We start from the raw sequence: 21,303 nt of genomic DNA on the forward strand, positions 1-21,303 counted from the left end.
TGGTGTCCAAATCCCACCACTGCTTCTTGTAATCTTGGGCGAGTCATTTAACCTTCCATTATCTCAGGTACAAAGATTACATTGTAAGCCCTCCAGAGATAGGGGTATACCTGAATATAATTCGCCTTGACCTACAACTGAAAAAGGTATAAGCAGAATCTAAATACATACATTTCATGTGACATCCCACCAATGAATCCATGTATTCTCAGATTTTCTAATCTGCTGGATTTTTCACAATAATTTGCTGAGAGAAACCTGTGCCCCAAACTATAGTCAAGGAGCTTGGTTACATACAGGATATGAACTGGCCGCAAAGAGTGATAATTGCTATTCTAAGATAAACTTTATTTTTAGGGGTTTTAGTATATTTTAAAATTAAATAAACATAAGAACCGCTCTAAACAATTTAGCTAAGTATCTCACTTAAAGTCCAATCAATCAAATTGCTATTTAGCTTATAACACAATACACAAATTAGTGGTGAATAGTGAACATTCAATTGTGCTGCCCCTATTCTATGAGAAACAACCAAATCCCACAGAGAATGTCAGAAAGTCCCATTGCACAAAAAGGACTCTCTTGTTTCGAACCTGCAAGGGCTTTGGAAACTATACTAAAAATACTGTACTATTCAACGCCTGTCATAGCAATACTGTAATTTGGTACATAATGGCTATTTAGTTCTTTCTATCATTATAATTATGATCAACCTAGTTGGCAGCACTAACAATGCTGGAATGAGCCTGCTATCATTAATCATGAGAAAAGGGGAAAAAAATCACAGTGATGAAGGCATTGTGTGATTATGCCCCATGAATACTATGAAGTGAATACAGGTCTCTACAAATGGTAAAAATGACCTGTAAAGTCTTACTTTTTTCTCCGACTTAACTTTCTCTCTTTAAGAGTGACTTTCTGGGAAATGTGGAAGGCCCTGCTTACAGAATATGGGTGCATAATTTTTAACTAGGTAGGGAAAGGGGAGCAGATCATACCCTACTGGCAAACAATACAAAATACAATCTCACACACACACATGCGCGACAGAGTTACAAAGTCCTAATCAAACATTCACCCAAAGCACCAAACTCATACTGACTTCTTGTCAGTTTCCCAGTGTAGAAAACTACTTCTCAAGTAGAGGCTAATAGGCCATTATTAAACATAATTCAACCATTTTCAACCTCTATTCAGAAGTAAGATTTTTGATTACCGATCCAGAGAGCACATGAAAGTCATTTGGCATTGAGAATGTGAAGCACAAAATAGTTACAGTGGTGGAAATAAGTATTTGATCCCTTGCTGATTTTGTAAGTTTGCCCACTGACAAAGACATGAGCAGCCCATAATTGAAGGGTAGGTTATTGGTAACAGTGAGAGATAGCACATCACAAATTAAATCCGGAAAATCACATTGTGGAAAGTATATGAATTTATTTGCATTCTGCAGAGGGAAATAAGTATTTAATCCCTCTGGCAAACAAGACCTAATACTTGGTGGCAAAACCCTTGTTGGCAAGCACAGCGGTCAGACGTCTTCTGTAGTTGATGATGAGGTTTGCACACATGTCAGGAGGAATTTTGGTCCACTCCTCTTTGCAGATCATCTCTAAATCATTAAGAGTTCTGGGCTGTCGCTTGGCAACTCGCAGCTTCAGCTCCCTCCATAAGTTTTCAATGGGATTAAGGTCTGGTGACTGGCTAGGCCACTCCATGACCCTAATGTGCTTCTTCCTGAGCCACTCCTTTGTTGCCTTGGCTGTATGTTTTGGGTCATTGTCGTGCTGGAAGACCCAGCCACGACCCATTTTTAAGGCCCTGGCGGAGGGAAGGAGGTTGTCACTCAGAATTGTACGGTACATGGCCCCATCCATTCTCCCATTGATGCGGTGAAGTAGTCCTGTGCCCTTAGCAGAGAAACACACCCAAAACATAACATTTCCACCTCCATGCTTGACAGTGGGGACGGTGTTCTTTGGGTCATAGGCAGCATTTCTCTTCCTCCAAACACGGCGAGTTGAGTTCATGCCAAAGAGCTCAATTTTTGTCTCATCTGACCACAGCACCTTCTCCCAATCACTCTCGGCATCATCCAGGTGTTCACTGGCAAACTTCAGACGGGCCGTCACATGTGCCTTCCGGAGCAGGGGGACCTTGCGGGCACTGCAGGATTGCAATCCGTTATGTCGTAATGTGTTACCAATGGTTTTCATGGTGACAGTGGTCCCAGCTGCCTTGAGATCATTGACAAGTTCCCCCCTTGTAGTTGTAGGCTGATTTCTAACCTTCCTCATGATCAAGGATACCCCACGAGGTGAGATTTTGCGTGGAGCCCCAGATCTTTGTCGATTGACAGTCATTTTGTACTTCTTCCATTTTCTTACTATGGCACCAACAGTTGTCTCCTTCTCGCCCAGCGTCTTACTGATGGTTTTGTAGCCCATTCCAGCCTTGTGCAGGTGTATGATCTTGTCCCTGACATCCTTAGACAGCTCCTTGCTCTTGGCCATTTTGTAGAGGTTAGAGTCTGACTGATTCACTGAGTCTGTGGACAGGTGTCTTTCATACAGGTGACCATTGCCGACAGCTGTCTGTCATGCAGGTAACGAGTTGATTTGGAGCATCTACCTGGTCTGTAGGGGCCAGATCTCTTACTGGTTGGTGGGGGATCAAATACTTATTTCCCTCTGCAGAATGCAAATAAATTCATATACTTTCCACAATGTGATTTTCCGGATTTAATTTGTGATGTGCTATCTCTCACTGTTACCAATAACCTACCCTTCAATTATGGGCTGCTCATGTCTTTGTCAGTGGGCAAACTTACAAAATCAGCAAGGGATCAAATACTTATTTCCACCACTGTACCATTCAAGATATTTAGAATAAAGCAGAGAAATGTTTATTATATTCTCAGTGTTCACTTGGGATGTACAGATTGAAAATGTCCGTGTTGTGTTATTTCCATGAGTGGCATTTTTTCATAATAAGAGCAATGTTGTTAAGAGTGTGTGCTTTTTTGAAAGAGTGTGTATTTTTTTTCAAAGAATATATGCTATTTACAAAAAAATGTGAACCATTTGCAAAGAGTGTATACTCTTTCCCAATATTGTGTACACTCGCGATGGTTCAGGAATGTGCACACTATCAGGAAAGCGTAAAGAGTGCAAACTATTAAAGACATATGAAAAACACAAAATTGTGTGTTTTTTTCTTCCTGTTTTTGTTTGAAAATGAGATGCAATGACATGGGAAATGCTGTTGACATTTCCTACGTCATTTCAAATAAATGCACATCCTTAGTGTTCACCATTCTTTGGAAGTCATAGTAGCGACAGGTCCTGACATACCCCTAATTCTATTTATGGGGCTCAAAATTGCATGTGCAAATTTGGGCATTTGCCCAATTTGTGCGCACAATTTAATAGATGAATGTGTCAATTAGAGCCCATAATTAGACGCTAACAATCAACTATTGGTGCTAATTGGCAGGCATCTTTGAAGTCGTGATTCTATAAAGAATTCACGCATGGCTCCAAAAAGGGGACGTGGTCATGAGAGGGGCATGAGTGAGTTGGAGGCGTTCCTATAATTTGCATGCAGTGTTATAGAATAAGGCAGATCTGTACTTAATTTAGATGTGAGGATTTATACTAGGTTTCAGTTGGTATAAATCTTTGTACCTAAAATTTGGCATGGATCCCAGAACTAAGGGCTATTCTATAAATGATGCCCAAATTTTGACGTCTTTTATAGAATTTAGTCCATAGGTCAACCAATATTATGTGAGTGTGTGTACGTGGTGGGGGGGGGGGGCATGTACGTGTTTATGAGTGTAGTAAGAGAAGATATCATAAGTGGCACAGTCCTGCTTTCACTTACACCACTTACGATACAGGCTATAAGTCTGATTTATAGTGGAAGAGAACAGTTCCACACTAAGTAAATCAGCATGGATATTCAGTACATAACAGAGACCAGTGCTGTATTCTTCTGACCCCCAAGCAGGTCAATCATTAGAATTTTTCAGCTTTTTTCAAATGGTAGACATACAACTATTTTGTTAGTTCCAAAAGACTTGATTTTGTTGTTCTATCTTGTTTAAAGTTTTATTTTCATTCCAAACAGTGGTTTATATATATACACGTACATATGCAAACTTTATTGTGTATTGTGAACAAAGTCACTCTGTGGAAGTCAATAGTGTTTATGGTAAAAAAATGCTTTTAATTTGTGGAAGTTCTTATGTATGAGGTATAGCACCTTTCTTAAGTCTGGAGATATACTGAGTTCTGATTTGTTATCAGGATCTCCTTAATCTCTCTCTTATGACGTATTAGGTAGTGATTTGGACATAACTGTCTCTGAAGTACTTTCCCAATCTTGGTTTTCCTTTGCTCTGTTTATTGGCTTGTCTATCTCAAAAGCTGTTGCATCTATCAAATCCACTACATGCATGCCTAATCCTACCACCTTAGTCTGAGCCCTGAAAGCAGGTTGTTCTCAGGCCTATACTCAAGAAACCAAATCTGGATTCTTCTGTCAATTCAAGTGCCCTGCCTCTAACTTACCCTACCTTTCTAAGTTAACAGGGAAAGTTGTCTTTTCATAACTTCTGCTTCACATCGAAAAATACAATATCCTTCATCTACGTCACTTGCTCACATTAAATGCCATCTGCCATTTAGATGCCCAGTCTCCCAGTCTCGTAAGGTTCTCTTGTAAATTTTCACAATCCTCTTGCGATTTAACAACTTTGAAATAACTTTGTGTCATCAGAAAATTTAATTACCTCACTAGTTACTCCCATCTCTAGGTCATTTATAAATATGTTTAAAAGCAGCAGTCCCAGCACAGACCCTTTGGGGAATCCCACTAACTACCCTTCTCCATTGAGAATACTGACCATTTAACCCTACTCTCTGTTTTCTATCTTTTAACCAGTTTTTAATCCACAATAGGACACTATCTCCTATCCCATGACTCTCCAATTTCCTCTGTTGCCTTATATGAGCCGCAACTGGCTATGGGAAAGATAAGCGGGGACATAGGGCAACCCTGATGAGTACCCTTATCCAACATAAACTCAGCTGATTTGATCCCATTGACCATAATGTCACTTTTATGCACCACATACAGTGATCTTACCCAGCTACCATACTTCCCTCCTAGTCCCAGGTGATCCATTACCTTAAACAGATACCTCTACTCTACTCTGTCAAACACTTTCTCTGCATCTATGGCTACGCATAATGCCTGCTCTTTCCGTCTTTCAATTATGTCAGTAAGATTTATAGCCCTCCTCACATTGTCCCCCAGCTGCCTCCCCTAAACAAACCCCGTCTGATCACAGTGGATTAATTTAGGAAGAACTGTGTCCAACCTATTGGCCAATACCTTAGCAAAGATGTTCATGTCACAGTTTAGAAGTGTAATAGGATGATAACTAGTGCACTTCAATGGGTCTTTACCTGGTTTGGGCAAAATCATCACATCCACCTTATACAGAGAATGAGGCAGTTGAGATCCCTCACCCACTGCTTCAAACATACTGGCTAGTATGGGGTCTACCTGGTGGTTAAGAATCTTATAGTACTCTGATGGGAGTTCATCTTCTCCAGGAAATTTACCCGTTGGAAGATGGGAAATAACTTTACTAACTTCATCTGCTGTAATAGGGTAAGTAAGAGAGAAACAATCTTCCTCCTCAACCCTCGGCAGCCAGAGACCATGCAAATATTTGCTCAAGTCATCCTCCAAGCATTGCAATTCAGAAGAATAAAGGGTTTTATTAAAAAGTTGGAATTCCTTAGCAATCTCGTCTTGTGAGACTAGACTCTCCAGTTCCTGTGATAATCGTGAGTCACCCAGCGCTTACAGGCTTGCTTTTTGAGCTGCGAAGCGAACAATTTGCCCATTCTGTTCCTCCTTTCCATATAGTACCATTTAGTTCTACTTATGGCATACTTGATCTTTCCCATGTCTAAGTCTGCCAGTTGAGATTTTAACCTACGTAGTCTATCACGCAGTATTGCAGAGGGGTACTTCTCATGCTGCCTCTGTATAGCTGCTAATCTCTCTAACACCTCCTGTCTTTTTTTCATGTGCCCTCCACACCCTTGCTGCCTCTTGTATAAGAATACCCCTCATGTAGACTTTGCCTGCCTCCTACTCAGTACCCACCTGTACCTCTTCCATATCATTAAACTGCAGGTATTCCTCCCATTTTTGCTGTAACAGTTGTCTCATTCTGGATTTACTCAGGGGATTCACATTTGCTTTTCACTGCCTCTGTCCAGGTACTTGGCTAGGAACTAGCACCTTCCCTATAACCGGAGTATGGTCCGAGATACTAATAGGGTAAATGATGATATCTCTCCATCTACCCACCCCTGTCTTTTCCACCCACTAGTAATACAATCTTGAAAAAGACATATGTCATTCTGAGTAGCAGGCATATTGTTTATCCAAAGGGTTGTACACCCTCCATATATGTTCAAAGCCATGAAGTGCTACGGATCTCCCCAGGGCCCAGTCATCCCGACGTTTCTCCCTGCTCTGTTTATGCGTTCTGTCCAGTTTGCCCATAGCAATGTTCATGTCTCCTCCCACTATCAGCTCTCCTTTGCCTTGCATTCGTACCTTCTTAAGTAGATCCCAGAAGAACGCCCCTTTAGCCCCCACTAGGCCATAAATATTCACTAAGGTGAACTCCCAAGTGTTTATTCTCCCAGAGACCCACACATGCCTCCCTTGTGTTTTTCCCCCCAATGCATATTCTATAAAAGGCTAGTTCTTGTGTATCAATATTGCAACCCCTTTCGACTTTGATCCCCCCAAAGAAAAATACAAAGCATTCCACTGTCCCCCTATTAAGTTTTAGCATTTCCTTTGAATCCAACTTCAGTTCCTGCAACAGAGCAATATGTACATTTAACTCCTTCAGCTGCTTCATTTTTCTCTTAAGTTTTATGGGATTATTAACCCCTCCTACATTCCAAGTAGCTACCCGTAATCCTTCTTTAGCCATACCTAGTTTACCCTTCTCCTTTCGCCACCCTGCACACCAGCCATCCTCATCTTTCATACTCACAATCCACCTCCCCTTTGAATACTATCCACCATTCCCCTCCCTACCCCTCCACAATCTTAAACACTCCTTTTCCACAACACATGTCTGTTCCCTGACCTCCTGCTTCTCTCACCCCTTCTCTTATTACCAAAATAAGTATTTTCACCATTAGCTGCTGCAACCATTTCAGATATCATAGCCTGCCCTTTTATCCATGTTCACTCTTCTCCAAAGTCAAATAAATCCTGATGTCAGCCACTTCTTACCAGATAACCCTTCGCCCGGATCTCACTCCCCTATTCAGGCTGAGAGAAATCTCCCTCCTGCTGGTCCAGAATGGGGTTCGGGTGAATGTCCCAATTAGGGCCTATAGAATACTTGGCATCACCTCCGCTGTTGTCCGTATTTGCAGTGCCATCCATCAACATATCCTCTTCTGGAGTACTGCTCCTCTCCTGCATTCTGTTTCTATTTTTTGTCAGTACTGCCACTTTGGCCCATTGAACCAGTTGGTGTGTTTTAAGTTTAACATGTGGAGAGTATTTAACTCCCTTTCGACTTCATGCATGGAGTAGTGCTCAGGTTCCGATTAGCACCCTTTAATACTGCTTTCTGCTCCTTAGTATAGTCCAAGGATTTTATAAAACTATTGATGTCCTTAATAGACTCCATAAATCTCCTTTTCTCATCTTGAAAGATGACCAGCTTAGCCGGGAGCTATATTCCTGCTTGAATGCCCAGGTCTGTAGTGCCTGTTTATAATTCCAGAATTATTTTCTCCTGCACACTGTCTAGGTACTCAAATCAGGAAAGATTTCTATTGTGCAGCTTTTTGTTGACAAACCACTCTTAAGATATGTTCCACTTCAGGATATCGGAGTAGTTTAATAATGAATGCTCTCGGCTGAAGGTTAGGGTCCAGCCTAGGTCTAAGATCTCAATGTGCTTGTTCCAATTCAAAGGCTGGCTGTGCGGGAGAGTCTGGAAAGCAGGCAAGTAACGTCTTTTGAATGAACTGCATCGGGTCTTTCTCTTCAAGACCATCTGGTAGTCCATATATTCAGAGGTTCGATCTTCTCTTCCTATTTTCAAGATCTTCCACTTTTTCACTCAAGTTATGAAACTTTATAGTAGCCAACACTACCTTTTTGGCCTCTGCCTCTGCAGCACCACCATGAGGGGATCATCCGGTGGCAAGTTAGGTGGTTTATTCACCAACAGGCTGACCCCAGGGGACATACTTCCGGCCAGCACTGACTGTCCTCTGGCTCCCAGCTTTGCGACTTTCTGAATATACATGCCCTTTATGGACAAAGTACCTTTCCCCTTCAGCACTTTTGGTATTTTCCACTTCTCCATGTCACAAAGAGTCACTCTATCTCTGTTTTGCTTTCACTGCAGACTTTCCGCAGCAGTTAAACCAGAAAGGGGGTGAGGGAAATGGAGCACTTTTACATGTGTTTGACCTGCATGGAGGCACAACTGGAAGTCCTCTCTTTTATTTTTGATTGTAAACCACTTTGTTATATTGCTATAAATGGTAGTATATCAAAATTACTGATAAACATAGCAAAAATGTCATGAATGGGGAGAGGGAATGGACTAGCCTATTTGTTACTTCATATCACAGTCAAAATGTTGTAAGATAGAAGTTGTGGTGTGGTGTGGTAGAGTATTTAGTATTTCTGCACTTCATGCCGCTCAGTTCAGTAATCTGCATGTATACCCTACTGCTCTATACTCTTTGCGGAAGTATATCTTTTGTATGTGTTGAAGTTCCTACCATCCTGCTCCTTCTATTGTAATTTCTGTAAGTTCAAAAACAGCCTGAATACAATTTCTCTTTTAAGAATTGAATACGGAATTAACTTCAAATACAAGATATAATACTGTTATTACTTCAGCCTGAGCATTTTAATACTCCTTTCTGTATTACCGATAAATCAGTTAATATGGTATATAGCCTTCTAGATAAATAATATTTTAATAGAAGCATTCAACTGAATGCTGCTTGCACTTGGTTTGATAATTACTTACCCAGATGTTCCCATCTTGATGATACGGTTTCCAGTTTCTTCCTGTATCACTATACAGCATTCGATACTGGCTCACCCAGTCAGAACTACTGTACCTCCCCTGGGTAGCAATAGAACTGATCTGCTTCCTGTTTCCAAGGTCCACCTGCAACCATTGATAATGATCACTGTCCAAAGGAGACCAGCCTCCAGCCCCTGGGAGAATACAAAATGAAATGTAGATTAAGATTTTTACATGCCAAAAGTGTTTAAAGATAACCTACAAAGCACGCTTAATTGCACTTTGGTGCAGCATGGCATGTTCAGATTCCTGACTGTGTTCTATGAAAATATGGCAGTATATGAGTTACTATCTATTATAAATATGCTATTGGGAGTTCATAATTTTCTTCCAGCTGGATCACGTCGTTCCTTTAACCTTTTTATGATATAATTATGTAGTGTAATGGGCTATCCTACTAATGAGCAAATGTCTTTATAATATCTTAATTAGATCTTCTTAGTAAGTGTCAAATTGTAATTGGTCTGGGTTTGACCTATTCTGCCATAAAGTTCTCTGTCCGCATCACTTGTTACAAATGTACAGCAACTCCACCATATCTGAGCTCTTCGAATAGGCTTTTAAATCTTTCACGTTAAAAAGCAAAGCATTTCAAAATGAATTGATAGGACATTGTACCTGCAATTATCATTTTCATGCAGTCATGCTCGTTGGTAACACTGCCAGATTTTAGGAGAAAATAAGTGTAACTTGAAATGAAGAATCACTAAGCAAGACATAATTGGACTTTATGACATTTAAGAAATGTTACTTGAAAGGACCAGTGTGGTGTCAGAAGCTCAAGCACTATACCTTAGGTTAATGGTTCCCAAACCTGGTCCTGAAGGAACCCCAGCCAGCCAGGTTTTCAGGATACCCAAAATGAATATTCATGAGAGAGATTTGCATGCACTGCCTCCACTGCATGCAAATCTATCTTATAAATATTCATTGTGGATATACTGAAAACCTAACTGGCTGGGGTGTCTCCAAGACCAGGTTTGGGAACCACTGCCTTAGGCTATTTTCATGATAGTATAAGAGACACAATCATAACCTACAAAGAACTATGCCTTTTCCAGACAACACCATCTAGCGCTACTAGCATCTCACTGGAAATGTAATCAGTGCTTGAGAGGCTTCCTATGACAATTTTTGGATTTGAATTTAATTATTCATCTTTTTCAAATCTAGAGTCAAGGTGACTTATGACTTGGTATACAAGTTATTTCCCCTTACACATGGGTTCACATCCTAAATTACACCTGAGACAGGATGTCTTGTCTGAGGTCTCAAGAAGCATCAGGGGGTGGGAGAGAGATGTAAAAACTAAGCTTGAAACTTGGCTCCCCACCTTCTGCTCTAACCACTGAGTTATGCCTCCACTCTAAGGCTGCTAGTGATAATTTTTTCAGTTACTACACTAAAAACAAAACCACAACGATAGGAAACTGTTCTGAAATACAATAGGACACAGTTCATGCTTGAACTGAGATTTACATGGTAGTTTTAAACACAAAGGGGGGATAAACCAGAATAAGTTTGAAATGTGATCAGGAGGGCTAGTCTTCAAGGTTGTGGTTCAAGCCTTTTGGTTTATTTCATTTATTCATTTACTAGTTCCATTGCACATAAATCTCTAATGTGCTAATTCAATGCTTTTGTGTATATGCACACATTTTCCAATGGTTGTTTTAAAAATATTTGATATTTATCAAGAAAATATACAAGCCCACCCCAGTTCCAAACAAAACACAGACACAACTATACAACAGCAGCAACATTATAAAATAAAACAGAAATAATGCACTTGCCAAAGCCTTAACATAGAAAAACAAACAAACAAACAAAGGGGAGAAGAAAGAACTGAAGATTTCAATGTAAATCTGAGTCATAAAACTTCTGCACAGCTTCCCATATAATACCACATCTAGAATAAACATTAGTCTTCCTTGCTATAAGCTCATACTAAGTAATACATAATTCTACCAGAAATTAAAATTAATTATGTCATTTAATTTCCAATTGCTTTCAGTTATGGTGTCCTCTTTATGGGCTATGGTTTATTGAAAACTTTCTATATTGCCCAATCTGAAGATCAGTTCTAGGCAATTTACACATCAGAAACAAATTAAAAATTTACAAAAGAATGAAATATTTAACAGAAAAAAAACACTCACAGAAGAACAGTCATACCATAGAATATCAAAAAAATGTATGTTTATATACAGCCAGAAGTTGGTAGTCAACCATAGCATGGAAACCCAGGTTATAACCACAAGACGATCCTTTGAATACCATTTGGAAGAAATGATTTTTAATAATGTCTGGAACTTTTTCTAAGTAAGTTCAGAATGGAGGGGCAATGGAAGGTACCTCCAGAAAAAGGGGCAAACAAAGAAAAAAACACATTGATGAGTAGATTCATAGAGTGCAATCCTTGGGCTTGAGATCAAATGGTGGTTATTTACTGCCCAATATTCAGCGCTATTTAACCAGGCAAGAACAGCTCCTGGCTGGTTAAATAGAGTTTAACTGACTATCCATGAATATTCAGTGGGAGACAGCTGGTTATCTACTGCTGAATATCCGCAGTCAGTGCATAAAGGACTAGCTATGTCATATGATATTGATCCCGCAGTCTGAATATTGGCCCCTTAGTGATCGAAGTAGACGAGAGGGTGCATATGAAATTATTAGGCTTGAAAAATAAGATGTAATGCTCTGAAAGTAAGGAAGACTTTAAAAACAAATGCAGCACTCCACTGGTAACCAGTGGAGTTGGCGGAATAATGGTGTAACGCGATCATGTTTTTTGGCATGGCATAGTAGATAGTAACTGTGTTCTGTAAGATTTGTAAACATTTTAATGATATTTTTGGAAGTCTAGAATAAATGATGTTACAGTAAACTATACTCGTGAAAATAAATGCATGTATTGAAGTGTGCAAAGTGGCTTCTTAATTGATTTTAGTTTATGGAGCCCAGCTTGATTACATTAGAAATCTAGAAAGACACCCAGATATCTAAATGAATTTACTAGTGTAACTGGCCTGCCTGAGAGTTGTGGGGTCTATGTGAGTTGGAATTTACATCTGGTTTCCTATAAGTGATAGACTTGTCGAGATTAAGTGAAAGATGGTTATCATATAGCTGTCATGGCTGTGGCCCTGCCCCGTGCTCCAACTTACCACCTGTCCTCGAAGTGTCAGGGTCAGTGTCCACAGCAATTCTACTGTGATCCTAGACCACTTTGCCGTTGTGGCAGGCTGCCTATGCTGCAGTTCTTACATGTCAGGCACCCCTTCGATAGGACAGGCCCCTCCTGCATTGAGGACATTGATGCAGTTCGGCACCAGCCCACTAGGTGCACACGCTGAAGAATTATATTTAGTATAAATCATTTTTATTAATAGAGAAGAAGCAGCAGCATATAAATCAAAGGAGGATACATATTTGAACTTTCATATATAATGAAGTCCCCCCCAACACCCACCCCCACACACACTATCCAACAGAATAACAGGACCAGATAATGAATTCAGGTCTAAACACAAACTAAGAAACCCCAATGAAGAATATCCATCCCCTTGTTATCTCCCCCCCCCTCTCTTTTTCTCAAGCTGAGGAGTAACCAACAAGAAACCTTCAAGGATAAGGACACAGGCTTGGGTTCTGATAGCTTCTGAATAATTATATTTAAAGGACCAGCAGCAGCATGCTGGAATGCCTGCAGAGGACCTAACAGTATTTAAAGAAGTGCCTAGCTCCCAACTAGTGCCGTCACAATGGGTCGCCTGATCTTATCCAAGATGAGTTGCAACCTTGTACCTGTCTTGTTCCTGTGAAGTCTCCAGTTTCAGCCCTGTTCCAGTCTCCAGTTCCAGTCTTCAGTTCCAGTCTCCCGTTTCAGCCCTGTTCTAGTTTCTAGTTCCAGTCCAGCCGTGTTCCAGTCTTCAGTCCAGACATGTACCAGTCTTCAGCCCTGCCATGTTCCTGTCTTCGTCCTAGCTGTGTTCTAGTCTTCTATCCAGCCTGTTCCAATTCATGTTTTCAGTGGTGTCTGATCTCCAGGTTTTCAGGCTTCTTCTTTGTCCTGGTCTTGACTCTGCCAAGCCATTCTCCCAAAGGCTTTTTTCACAGCCATTCTCTGCCTTGACTCCATGAAGGCACTCCCAGGGGCCCTTTTAAGGGCCATCCTCTCATCTGGCCCCCACTAGGGGTAACTCACCTGTCGCCAGAAGGGGCCATACCTAGCCTATAGGTTGGGTAGTTAATTTCTCCTGTCTGCGGTACAAGAGTTCACCTACCGAGCTGTGACAGATTGTGAAGGCCTTGAGTTTGGGTGAGTCACCCACCTTGCAACTGCTCCATCAACTGGCCCTTCAGTTTCAGCAGCTGTCTGGTTCAGTCCAGGACCTGAGTACTTGCATAGACCAGCTATAGATGTGTGCCATCTCAGGTTGTGATCACATCAGTTCCAGATCCAGTTATGCCTTCATCCAGCCCATTCACAGCAGCCACTTATGCACCATCAAGCCTTCACCTGGTGGCCCCTTCTAGATATGATGGGAGCCCCAAAACCTATAGAGGGTTCATCAAACAATGTCTGATCATTTTCAAACTCCAAGCAAGGGAATTATCTTCGCATAGGACCTGTGTGGCTTACATAATTTCCCTGCTGATGGGACAAGCCCTAGCTTGGGCTTCACCACTCTGGGAATGGAACAATCCAGTGCTCAATTTCCTTAGCAGCTTTCTTAAGCAATTCAGAAGGATCTTTGAGGAACCTGGGAAGGCTTCTTCATCCACTTCTGAACTCTTTAGGCTGAAACAGGGGTCGCAAACCCTTGGAAGTTACACCATCCAATTCCACACTTTGGCATCACAGTTAAATTGGCACAATGAGACTCTTGAGTTGGTCTTGAGTTGGCTAGGGTTGGCATCCCAAATTAAAGATGAGCTGGTGTAACGGGACCTTCTATCTACCTTCCAAGAACAAGCCTGGGAACAGCAATCCTCCTGCGGGGTGTTCCATCTGGTGCCCAGTTCCCAGCAACCCATGCACCCTCCTAATAAGGAGCCTTTGCCTTTGGATCCCAGGGAACCCATGCAGGTGAATCATTCTTCCATCTCAAAACAGGAGAAGCAAAGACGTAGGACTCTGAATTTGTGTCTCTACCATGGTGAGAAAGGACATTATGCCCTGAAATACCCTAAAAAGTAGAGAACCTTTCAGACCTAGCACTGGTTGGGGAAACACTGTACTTAATTCCTAGTTCCCATTCTGCAGGACCTAGATCAAGAAATAAAGATCACCAAGGCTTTCACCAACTCTTGAGCAGGAGGGAATTTTATTGACAAAGTTCTCGGCTGCCATTATAAAATTCCCACCCAGGACATAACCCAGGCCCATCCCAATCTCCTCAGTGTATAGAACTATACAAGGTCACCATAAGGTTAAAAAACGCACCCCTATGCCTGAGAATTGGAGCCCTTCACAGGGAAGCTACCATCTTCTACATGCTCCAAACATCTGTAAACTCTATCAATCTGGGTTACCATGGCTCTAAAAGCTCCTGGGCCAATCAGAGCCAAGAACAACAAATTTCAAATGTTTACGGTTCACAGTACTGTAGATTACTTCCTTCCTGAGTGAAACTAAAGAAAGAACATTCACTTTTTTATAACAGCTTAAAACATAGCATGCACCACCTGATGAACAAACTAGAGAAATACATTAAGGTAAAATATCCAATACATTGTACAGGCTTAAAACACACTGTTTCTTCATAGCTCCCCCCTTAAGAAAGAGACCCCAGGCTGTGGCCTCTACAGACTGCTGGTCAGATCTCGACTGTTCAGTGTCAGAGCGGTTCTGGCTTTTTCTTCTGGTGCATATAACAGAAGCTTTTACCACACTCAGTACATGCTAATGGTTTTCATCCTGTATGCTTCATTTTTTGCATAGTGAGGAGTATCTTCTGACAGAAGCTTTTACCACACTCAGAACATGTGAATGGTTTTACTTCTATTGGATTATCTAGTACTTTGTTAACTGTGATTTATGAATAAAGCCTTTTCTACATTCAGTGCATGTAAATGGTTTCATCCCTGAAAGGATTCTATACTGCATTGACAATTTTCCTTTTCAATGGAAGCTGTTCTTAAAGACAGAACAGGGATATAGTCTGTCATCTTTCTGAATTTTCTGATATTTTGATATTTTCCCTTCCAACAAAAGAATTTTTTCAGATTTAGAAGAGAATAATTCTATACAAGTAAGAGTTTGTTTATGTCCTGTGAATAATTTCCAGCAACTGAAACATTTCTTATATTCCATACTTGAAACTGGTCTCTCTTCTGGATGAAATGTTGCATTTTTTTGTGGAGCTTTTTTCATGGTTGAAGCCATTGACATAACCAGGACATGAAGATATTCTCTCATCAGTGTTTTTCTGATGTTCTGTAATGTTTGATTTATTGATACAGCTTTTCTCATATTATATACTTGTACATATTCCAGTTTCTTTACTATTTTTCAGGTGCTGCATTAGCTCTTTTTTCATACTAAAATCTTTCTTATACTTAATGTGTGTCTTTTATACATGTTTCCTGATGTTCTTGTAGTGCTCTCTTTTGACTGAAGGCTTCTCCACAGTCTGTACATTTAAATAGTCTCTCTTCAGTGTCAGATCCCCCTGGTAATGTCTCTGCTAAGAGGTTATGTATGGACTCACTATCCTGACACTCTTCTGGTAGACTACACACAGTTAACACCAAGGCTGTGCAATCTTCATAGGCCTTTAACATATTTACATGAAAGGTACACTGCTTTCTGTCTTGAGAGTCCATATATATAACATACTTTGTATCATTCAGGTACCTTATGACATTGTAAGTTTCTGCCCGGTTAGCCTGAAGTTTATTCTGTTGTACTGGCCCTCATAAATCTTTCTATGTCGGGCTGTATGATCATCCAACATATGTTTAACTAGAAAGGTACCTTCAGACCATCAGAGGCGGTACTCGGTTAGTTGGCGGCATTGTGCTGTCAGACATTAATGCAGTAGTAATTTCCACTAGTGGAAACCTTTCCAGTTAAACATATGTTGAATGGCTATAGCAGTAATAAGAATACTTATTTTTTGTGTGTGATTACTGCATTTATTTGGGCTCTATGATCATACCAGGTCTTTCATTTAGTTTGGGCTGCCATAGCCCACAAAGTCTTCTAAACTCTGCCACATATTAACTACATATTCAATAACAGGGGTGTCAGACATGTCAACTTCCCCTCCCAATGTTCTCTTATTAGGTCAAGAGGTCCTCTCATCCTACAGCCATAAAGCAGCTTAAATGGGGAGAACTCAGTAACTCCTGAGGTACTTCTCTGCATGCAAACAGTAGGTAGGGTAAGTACTTTTCCCAGTCCCTTTCTCCCGACTGTACAAAAGACTTTAGCATATGCTTTAATGTCTCATTAAATCTCTCCATCAACCCATTAGTTTCAGGGTGATATGTGGCGGTATACACAGATGTCACTCCACAGTGTGCCCACAGATTCTGGATCAGCTCAGACATAAACTGTGTCCCTTGGTCTGAGAGTATTTCTTGTGTATATCCTACATGGGAAAATATTTCTAGCAGGGCAGGCAGTGGCAATTTTCTCTGATTCTATGGAGGATAAGGCTACCGCTTCAGGACATCTGGTAGCAAAGTCCACTACTGCCAGTATATACCTTTTCCCAGTTCGGCTAGGGACAGCTAGTGGCCCTACTATATTCACAGCTATTCTCTCAAATGGCTCACAGATAATGGGTACAAGTTTCAGGTGGGCTCAGGGGTGATCTTGGGTCTTACCCACTCATTGGAATGCATCAGAGGTCCAACAATAGTCAGCTACAGCTCGAGATACTCTCAGCCAATAGAAGTTCTGGGTCAATCTAGCGCATGTGCATGTCACCGCCTAATGTCCTGCTAGTGGAATGTCATGTGCAATCTGTAGGATTTGTAATCTGTGTGCCCTAGGCACTATAAGCTGCTTGCCTGCTGTCCAGGGCCTATTAGGATCAACAGGATCAGTTTCTCTGTACAAGTCCCCTTTCCATAGGATACAATCTTTACCAGTCTCACTGGTTGGTTGAACAGCCATCTGCCTCAGGGCTTCCAGGTGAGGGTCAGAGTGCCGTGCTTCCTGAAAAGCATGTCTCTGTCCTATATCAGTATCCATGTCTGGAGGGGTCTCTGCTCTTGACTCTGACAAATTGTAGATAAGTCAGGCTGTCCCATACTCATGGCCCCAGTCACCTCTAGAATTGGTTCTGCTGGAAGCACTGGAGCGCCTCCTCCTGTCAATTGGTTAGCCGGTCCCACCTGGACTGGCTCAGGATCTGGAACTGGTGAGGTGATCTCTGCTGCTTCTGCTTGTTGGGCCACCCTGGTCTGACTACAGGTCACTAAAGCGGAAATGCTGGCTCTGCTATCAATGGTAATGTTCACTGGTCCTATGTCTGTCCCACACAGCATTGGTTCCGGCATGTTTTTCATTATTCCTACTTCCCTGTGTGTAGGCTTGGTACACAAATCCAGGAATACTCGAGCAATGGGTACAGTCTCTCTGGATTCATTGGCTAACACTATCTCATCAGTGCGCCCTGGAAGAATAGCATCTTCTGGCACTAGCTCTGGTCATAATAAAATCATACTAGAGCCAGTGTCCACAAGCCCAGCCACCTGGGTCTGATTCACAGTTACTGAAGTGCTGTAGTGTTGTGGAAACCCATCTGCTTCCTTGCTTGATGTATAGCAAGTAACTTTTTATGCTGCGGGAACTGTGTGGCCTCCTTCATGGAACTGGAGCCACCCACGAAAGCCACCAGCCTTGGTGTAGGAACTGGAATGCTCTTTAGTACTGGCTTGGTGTTATCTGGGCAATTCGCTTTGAAATGTCCTTATGCCCACACTGATAACAAGGACACTCATGCCTAAAGTTTTTAGGTTTGGGGGAACACTGGAGGGTATGCCGACAGTCACTGAGGTTGCAGGAATATTTGGCGTAGGGCCCTGATTGTCCTTAGTTCCTGGCCACCTCAGATAAGGTCAGCTTCTCTTTGACAACCAAGGATGGTTAGCCATAAATATGTCAGCCAACTTAGCCGCCTTCTCTGGATTACGGGGCTGGTGATCTTGAGCACGTTGCCTCACCTTTGGATGACAACACTAAAGAAACTGCTCTAGTACCATCAGTTTTGGCAGTCCTCCAGGGTCTTAACTTCAGCTCCACTGAGCCACCGCTGATGCTGGTGTCTTAGCTAGATCACAAACTTGCTGTGAGTATCATCCACCCCCTTTTGCAAAGTCCTGTACTTTAGTCTGTAGATCTCAGGGGTAATAGCATAACAATTCAACAAAGCTTTGCACACCTCATCAAACTGGGAGCATGTCTCTTTGGAGAGTCCTTGGAATGCCTCAAATGCTCTACCAGTGAGCTTTCCTTCCACATAGCACACCCAGTCTTTCTGAGGAATCTCATTGAGGCAGCAAATTTTTTCAAAGGCAGTTAGATATCCATTAATGGCACCTCGGGTATCATCAAACTGCACAAACAAGTTGGGCCCAATCCTGGCTATGGATCCTGCCTTGGGCCTCGGTGCAGGATTGGGCTGGAGATTTGGATATGAGCCATTTCCATCTCCAACTTCATTTTCTGCAACTGGAATTCCCGCTCATGCTCCTCACACTGCCGTTGGTCTAGCCATTGTCACACTTCCTGTTCCTCATGCCAAAGCTGGTCTAGACACTGTTGCTCTATCATGTAGATTTGCCAGATCTCAGCTGGCATGGCACCCGGCCCTGCCAATGCATGGGCTGTTGTCCACAAGGAGTCTGGTCTCCCCTCAGGAGAACTCTGTGCAGGGCAGTTCTGCATCTCCACCTCACTGAGGCCATCTGGTTGCTCTTGTGTTAGGTCAGGCATTTCCAGTGTCTGAGGGTTGCTACCAGTCACCATCAGCACACTGCTAATCTCCTAACACTACAAAAAAAATGAACAGGAAAAGGACCCTGTTACTGTTGCACTTGTTCTCTGTGCTCTGTATCTGGAGCTTACAGATAAAAAAGACTCTGAATCACTCAGTGGATAGTGCCCCTCACGCCACACACTGAACCTGACAATTCCACCACACCACCATCAAAAAAGAAGGACTAAGGTCCGTCACAAAATGCCTAGCCACCCGCCTGAGGCTACCCCACGGCCACTTAGAGGGTCTATCTCCAGCACAATTCAGGTCTGTCCGCACCTGCTGTTTGTGTTGTACACTAGTACTCTCCTCCCACAAACTGGGTCACAACCTCCTCTGGACAAGTCGCCTGCTCTCAAATTATTCCCAGTGATTTCTAGGTTACTGGAAGCCACATTCCCAGTGGTCCCACAGTTCCCAGAAAGCACTCACAGGGTGCAGTGGGCAAGATGGCGTCTGAATAGGACGTGTGTGAAACAGCTCCTCACTCAACTCCCTCTTGCTGTTTTTTTTTCCCTTTAAAAAATACATTTCCATGCCCAAGAGACGGGGCAAACAGAGGGCTTACCCTGCTCCCCCTGCAAGACAGGAATTGGGACCGATGGACCGTTTCACTGTTCCCAGAGTAGAATTGACTGGGCAACAACCCTTGCTGCAGGAGGGATCGATGAGAGGAGAACCGACCTACCTGCCTGAGGGAGAGACCACTCTGAGCCCAGAGGAACGGAGTCCTCCTTCGATGCCGGCAATGCTGGCAGACCAGAGCCCTGGATTGACTAGACCTGATGAGGAGATGTCTGATCTGGGAGCAGGGGCAGACTCTGCTAGCAGAACGCCGAGTGCAGCAGTGCTGGTGGTTACTGCTGAGAATACCGAAGGAGTAGGAGTTGAATCACAGAAGAGCAAGACTGGCTCTGAGAAAGGAGCTCAGGAAGAGGTAACATTGAAATTATTTTCTAAAACACTGGAGAAAATAACCCTAGAAAAAATTTGGGATGCTTTGGAATGTTTAGAAGATTCTTTAACCCAGAAACTATCTCCAATAGTTAAAGTTACTCAATCAAATCAAGCTAAAATAGCAGACTTGGAAAAACAGTTGGAACAATCTAAAACTTTTGAACAAACAATTATACTTGAAACAAATCAAATTAAAGAGAGCCAAATAACTTTAATAAAAGAAAATGTATACTTACAGAGGAAAACAGAAACTTTAGAAAATTTACAAAGGATGAAAACATTGAGACTTATAAATTTTCCTAAAGTTCCAGCAGTGGCTCCTTTAATAACATTCAAAAGATATCTTTCTGAAGTATTAAAAATTACTGAACAATTGTTTCCACCTGTAGCAAGGATTTATTATTTGGCTCCCTATGTTAAGAAACCAAGTGAGCGCATAATACCATCTATGGAAACCCCATTTGAGGAGCTAAATTTGAATTTATCACAAACAATTGAAGATGAACTATGTGGAGTACAACCTGCTACATTAATTATAGACTTTGTTCTACAGCCGGATCGGGACTGGATCTTGAAAACTTTCTTTAAACATTGACATGAAGTCTTTCTGAATTGCAAAGTCAAAGTATTTCCTGATATTGCTAGACAAACTCAGAAAAGACGTCAGTCTTTTTTTAAACTTCGTGATCGTGTATTGTCACAGGGGGGAATTTTCTGGCTTAATTTTCCTTGCAAATGTGTTGTTAAATTTCAATCAATTAAATATGTTTTCTTTGAGAGTGATCAGTTAGCAAAATTCCTGGACTCCAGACAAGAACCAGCCGTAAACTCTCTTGTGCTTCCTCCATTAGTATCTACTCCGTGATAGGATAAGTGGGAACATATTCTATTCATTTTTTCCTATGTTAACCAATTTTTGAATTGTGCCTTGCCTATAATTGTGGACTTTAGCAGTAATTATCATTTAATAGATTTTCTTTATAAAATATTTTCTTGTATGGTATGATAATACTCCTTTTCTGTACAAGTGTATCTTGTAAAATTCATTAAAATTACAAATAAATCGAAAAAAAAAAGAAAGCACTCACAGACCCAACACACAAATCACCAAGATTCTTTATCAGTCTAGACAAGCAAAGGCAATAAACTAAAAGGAATTTTTATTGTCTGAAA

General features: G+C 41.6%; 1 protein-coding gene across 1 annotated transcript in view; it reads right to left on the reverse strand.

The window, feature by feature from the left end:
* The window catches only part of CNTNAP2 (contactin associated protein like 2), a 2,081,195-nt gene that overhangs the window by 1,951,976 nt on the left and 107,916 nt on the right, over window positions 1–21,303 (reverse strand). Inside the window, exon 2 of the mRNA XM_030203705.1 lies at window positions 9,113–9,306. Coding sequence (XP_030059565.1) covers window positions 9,113–9,306 — 194 coding nt within the window. The remainder of the gene's footprint in view (window positions 1–9,112; window positions 9,307–21,303) is intronic.

The sequence above is a fragment of the Microcaecilia unicolor genome, chromosome 1 (assembly GCF_901765095.1).
Source record: "Microcaecilia unicolor chromosome 1, aMicUni1.1, whole genome shotgun sequence".
Taxonomy (NCBI): domain Eukaryota; kingdom Metazoa; phylum Chordata; class Amphibia; order Gymnophiona; family Siphonopidae; genus Microcaecilia; species Microcaecilia unicolor.